Source organism: Nicotiana sylvestris, chromosome 11 (assembly GCF_000393655.2).
Source record: "Nicotiana sylvestris chromosome 11, ASM39365v2, whole genome shotgun sequence".
Classification (NCBI taxonomy): Eukaryota; Viridiplantae; Streptophyta; class Magnoliopsida; order Solanales; family Solanaceae; genus Nicotiana; species Nicotiana sylvestris.
The window spans coordinates 161,523,518-161,529,912 of NC_091067.1; the positions used below are offsets into that span (position 1 = coordinate 161,523,518).

At 39.7% G+C, this 6,395-nt stretch overlaps 1 protein-coding gene across 1 annotated transcript; it reads left to right on the forward strand.

Moving 5' to 3' along the window:
* Positions 1-3,371: 3,371 nt before the first annotated feature.
* LOC138881920 (uncharacterized) lies at positions 3,372-4,030 on the forward strand. Its single transcript, XM_070162223.1, has 2 exons — positions 3,372-3,740; positions 3,833-4,030. The coding sequence occupies exons 1-2, from the start codon at positions 3,372-3,374 to the stop codon at positions 4,028-4,030; spliced, it is 567 nt and encodes a 188-aa protein (XP_070018324.1).
* The last annotated feature ends 2,365 nt before the right edge of the window (positions 4,031-6,395 follow it).

Here is a 6,395-nt window from a genome sequence, read left to right on the forward strand (position 1 = left end):
AGTTGGAGGGTATGCATGGACTACCGCAAGTTGAATAAAGTGACCCGCAAGGATCACTTTCCATTGCCTTTTCTTGATGAGATGTTAGACCGACTTGCTAGGCATGCCTTTTACTGTTTCTTAGATGAGTATTCTAAGTACTGTCACGACCCAAACTGTGGGCCGTAACGGGCACCCGGTACCTTACTCAACCGAGTACCAACGTAATGTATCTTTCTTATTACATCACCATATACATGTGACATATGGGCCTAATAGGCCAACATGATCCTTTATAAATTCAAAACATAGGCCGATAAGGTCGTACAATACTTCACGTACAAGACATATGTCTACAAGCCTCTAAGAGTACATAAATATCATAATGGTCGGGACAGCGTCCCGCCATACCAAACAATACACGTCTAAATCATACTAACCAAACACGCAACTCCGAAGCAAATAGAGCGCACCAACATCTTTCGCTGAGCTGATAGCCTACTTGGAGGGCTCTCAACCTGTCTATCTGGACCTGCGGGCATGAAACGCAGCGTCCCCAGGCAAAAGGGACGTCAGTACGAATAATGTACTGAGTATGTAAGGCACATAAAAAAGTACATAATAGACATGTAAGAAATATAGAGTAATTGACTCAACATGTATGTCTGGATAACTCTATAAATTATAAATTACTTTTAGCGTCATGCATATACGTATGAATGCCATGTCGTGCATAGGTAAATATTTCATAACATCATCAGCCTCCGAGGGAATCCCATCATATCATATCGGCCACTCTAGGCAAAATCATCATCGTGTACCAACTGATTAGGTGGCGATGCATATATAACGCCATAACCCGTTTGAATCATATTTCAGCCACTGTGGCAACATCATAATCATATACCAGCTGATCAGGTGGTGGTGTGTATATAACGTCATAACCTTTTCTCATATCCCATATACATATATTTACATATATATACGTATATAACGTCATCTGGTCATGGGTCAATGCACATGTATAAATGAGTGAAATACATGAAAAATACATACTAATCTCAATATTCCTTCCGGATATATTTTTCCAACTGCATATTATTCTGAGACCCATGAACAGAAGATAATAATAATTCTCATAGGGAATCAAGAATATAGACACCCATACTATTTCTATGAATAAAGTAATTTATAGAAACTGTGTATTTGCTTGTTTCTTTCGTATAATATGGACCATGCCAAAAGAAAGAAGGGAGGGCCTTAACATACCTAGAGTAGGAAAATCTGTATGATGTTCTTTAAAAAAATTACACCGTACTCCTTTAGAACCGCGAAATTCCGTTGCCATAATATTACGTAGTCTTGTATGAATTTTATGGCTTTCAGAAACAATAAGAAAGCAACATAAAGATAAGGGTATGGTGAATAGAGGGAATAGGGAGGCGTCCAGCAATCATCTTATTTGATCTTTACTGGAGTAGAAATGATAAACTAGTAACCCCAGATAGAATTAAGAAATACAAAACGATGTATATGTAACAAAGTAACTAGTCACGATAGGATTTTGTTTCAAATCTTACAGATGTGTCATGAAACTTTAATTTGACACCTTTCCTCCAAAATTAAGAGTCACTTCATATAGTCCCAAGGGCTGCCACATTTTCATGCCATAGTCGTTATCCAAATAATTTAATTGATCCACCACCAATTATTAATTAACTAGGTAATGTTCCATTACTAATACTTAATCAATTACCCGCAAAATTGAGAATTATTCCCACTTACTTAAAATATTACTCACTTTCCATATACCTTACTAGCATGATCATGTAATACCTTGTATGGTACTAGTCCATAAATACCAAGTATTTTAGCTTGAGTCGTATTTTATCCCAACATGCCAAACTTGGACAAAAATTCATTTTCTTTGACTTGATTCCTCTTTTACCTTTACGAATTTACTTATTACTTGTTTGAAATAGCATAATCCTTATAATTTTCAAATAATCTTTTCCTTGGACTGATGTCAATTACCTTGCGACAAATTCAACGTACAACACTACAGGGTGCAACATCGTCGTAATGTAGTACTGCGGGACGTGACATCTTACTTATGGGATCTCATTAATTTATTTATGGCGTATTTTCATATACGAAAATATGGGGTGTAACATTATTCCTCCCTTTGAAACATTCGTCCTCGAAGGTTGGCTGATGTGCTTATCGTTCTCATATCCCGTAGCTCTTGCGAATACTTTAGTAGTCCTTTTGCCATCTAGGCAACTATTCTGTGAATAAGTCCAAAGGCCGGGGCATTCCCCCCTTTAGGCCTCTTTCCCATGCCATGACTTGTGATCGAATTCCTTCCAATCTCATAAGTTTTGCTACCTTCCATTATGCAGTTTCTACGACACTGACCTTGTAAGTGTGCCTATGCGACTCTCTTCTCCTTTTTCCTACAGCTTTTAGCCAATCCTGAAGTTCTTTACTTGGTATTTTGTTGAACTTATGAATATTGCTATATCTTTTTTTATAGACCTGGTTATCCATTCGTATGACTTTACTGCATCTACATAGGTCATATTATACCATAACACTTACCTCGATTTCTCATTACTGAGGTCTGCTACCAAATCTCAGGTTACTTTCATTGCTTACCTCCATTTTCGTCCCAAGGTCCTAGCTCATCAAACAATAAGATGGGAAGGATAGAGATGATGTTTGAGTAAATAATGATAAAGAATGCCGACTCTGATGCCCAGTTGGCAGCCCATAATACTTCAATCCGAAATTTGGAGGTTCAACTTGGCCAGATTTCGTAATTTTTGAATACTCTCCTTAAGAGGGCTCTACCTAGTGACACAGTTGTAAACCTGAAGGGTGAAAACAATACCAAGCATGCAATGGCGGCGATCACAAGAAGCGGTAGAGGTGGTAAAGTGAATACCTCCAAGCAAAAGGAAGTTTTGAGTGATGAGGTTGAAGTGCATGCTGAAGATGTTCCTATAGTTGATAAGCAAGTGAGTGAACATAATTTGAATGTGGAAGTGAGAATTGGTATTCATGATAATGAGGTGGAGACTCAAGATGACGTGAACCCATCTAGGGAACACGTAATAGACATACCGGAAACAGTAGTAGCCAAGACTAAGGCTCCCTTGACAAGGCCCCCTCCACATTACCCTCAAAGACTTGCGAAGAAAAATAATGAAAACCAATTTAAGAAGTTTATTGAGATGATGAAAATCTTGTCGATCAATGTTCCTTTGGTGGAATCTCTTGATCAAATGCCGGGTTACGCCAATTTTATGAAATACTTGGTGACTAAAAAGAGATCTATGGATTGTGAGACCATTAAAATGACTAATCAAGTAAGTGTAATTGTGCACTAGATGGATCCAAAGCTTGAAGATCCCAGCGCTTTCACCATTCTATGTACCATTGGGAGTGCGGATTTTGCAAAGGTATTGTGTGATTTGGGAGCAAGTATCAATTTGATGCCTTACTTCGTATTCAAAACTTTGGGTATTGGTCAACCTAGAGATACTTTAATGAGATTGCAAATGGCGGATAGAACAATGAAGAGGCCGCTTGGTATTATTAATGATGTTCTTGTCTGGGTGGACAAGTTTATTTTGCCTGCTGACTTTGTGATTCTGGACTATGAATTCGACTATGAGGTGCCGATAATATTGGGAAGACCTTTCCTTGCAACATGGAAGGCATTGGTTTATGTGGAAGTAGGGGATCTCACTTTTCGAGTGGGTGACGAAAAAGTTGTCTTTCATGTCTGCAAATCAATGAGGTAGCCGAATAGTACTGAAGTTTGCTCTTTGTGGATCTTGTCACGGAGGTGATAGTTGATGATACTAGTGCCATGATCAATGTAGAGGATCCTCTAGAAGCGGTATTGTTGAACCTTGATGTGAATGAGGACGAAGGTAGGGTGGAGTGTGTCAATGCTTTACATGAAATGGGTTCTTATTCTTACAAGGCCCGTAAGCTTTCTTTGGATCTTGAGAACAGAAAGACTCCTCCAACAAAGCCCTAAATTGAGGAACCTCCCATTTTGGAGTTGAAGCCTTTGCCCTCACACCTCAGGTATGAATTCTTAGGCCCTAGTTCAACTTTACCTATTATTCTTTCGTCTTGTCTTACTAACGTGCAGGTAGATACAACATTGGAGGTGATCCAAAGAAGGAATAAGGCAATTGGATGGACTCTAGTTGATATTCAGAGAATAAGATCCGCCTTTTGCATGCACAAGATTATACTTGAAGATGATGACAAGCCCTCTGTGGAACATCAAAAGAGGTTGAATGAGGCTATGTAAGAGGTTGTCAAAAAGGATGTGATAAAGTGGTTAGATGCAGGGGTTGAGTACCCCATCTCATATAGTTCTTGGACTTCGTCGGTGCAATGTGTGCCGAAGAAGGGTGGTATGATTGTGCTCGCCAATGAGCAAAATAAGTTGATTCCCACCAGGACTGTCACCAGATGGAGGGTGTACATGGACTACCGAAAGCTGAATAAAGTGACCCGCAAAGATTATTTTCCATTGCCCTTTCTTGACCAAATGCTAGATAGACTTGCTGGGCGTGCCTTATATTATTTCTCGGATGGGTACTCAGGTTATAACCAGATCTTGATTTCTCCGGAAGACCAGGAGAAAACCACTTTCACATGTCTGTATGGCACCTTTGCATTTTCTACGATGCCATTTGGTTTGTGTAATGCACCGGCTATCTAGTGGTGTATGATGGCTATATTTACCGACATGGGGGAGGACTTATTGAAAGTGTTCATGGATGATTTTAGTATTGTGGGTGACTCCTTTGATGAGTTTTGAAGAATCTTGACAAAGTGCTAACCCGGTGTGAAGAGACAAATCTTGTGCTTAACTAGAAAAAATGCCACTTTATGTTCGAGGAGGCCATTGTCCTTAGCCATAAGATCTCAAAGAACGGAATAGAGGTGGACAAGGCTAATATTGAAGTGATTTCAAAGATTCCTCCTCCTATTTCAGTCAAGGGGTTAGGAGTTTTCTTGGGCATGTGAGGTTCTATCGAAGATTCATCAAAGACTTTTCTAAGGTAGTGAATCCTTTGTGCAAATTATCGGAAAAAGATGCCAAGTTCATGTTTAATGATGAATGCATGAAGGCTTTTGAACTTCTCAAGTACAAATTGACAACCACTCGCATTATTACCGCACCTAATTGGAGCTTACCTTTTGAGCTTATGTGTGATGCAAGTGATGTTGTGGTAGGAGCGGTCTTGGGTCAAAAAGTAAACAAGATGTTTCACCTAGTGTATTATGCAAGCAAAACAATGAATGATGCTCAGGTTAATTACACGGTGATGGAAAAAGAGTTGCTAGCAATTGTGTTTACAATGGAGAAGTTTAGGCCTTATCTCATGGGTTCCAAGGTGATAGTTCATACTAACCATGCAGCACTCCGCTACATGATGTCAAAGAAGGATTCTAAGGCTCGGTTTATGAGATGGGTTCTATTGCTCCAAGATTTTGACCTTGAGATTGTTATTCAAAAAGAGAGTGAAAACCAAGTGGTGGACCACTTGTCCCGCTTGGAGGAGGAGGGGAGTCCCCGTGACGGCCTCAAAATTAATGATTCATTCCCTGATGAGCAACTCTTCTCCATATCTCTGAATAGCATGCCTTGGTTCGCGGATCTTGACAACTTTCTTATGACCGGTATTGTTCCGTGTGAGCTCTTCTAACCAAAGAATAAGCTTAAACGGGATAGATTGGACTACTACTTGGATGAGCACTATTTGTTTAAAATTGGTAATGATGGTGTGATTCGGAGATGTGTTCCGGAAGAGGAGCAAATCAGTATTTTGGATACTTTTCATTCCTCTCCCTACCGTGGTCATCATGGTGGGGCAAAGACAGCTTCAAAGTTGCTTAGCTGTAGTTTTTATTGGCCTACATTATACAAGGATGCGGGTGAGCTTGTGAAAAGATGTGATGAGTGTCAGAGAGCAGGTGGAATTTCAAAGAAAGATGAAATGCCTCTCACCACTATTCTTGAGGTTGACATATTTGACGTGTGGGGCATTGACTTCATGGGACCTTTTGTGAGTTCATGTGGAAATACATACATTCTTGTGGTCGTTGATTATGTTTTCAAATGGGTTGAGGCCATGGCTTTACACAACAACGAGGTCTGGAGTGTGGTGGCTTTTCTCAAGAAGAATATCTTTACTCGGTTTGACACTCCTAGAACAATCATCAGTGATGTGGGTTCTCATTTCTGCAATAAGGCATTGGACACTTTGCTTGCAAAGTAGTATCAATCACAAGATTTTAGCCCCTTACCATCCTCAGGCTAGTGGGCAAGTTGAGGTCTCCAACAGAGAGATTAAGATCATATTGTCAAATACTGTCAATGC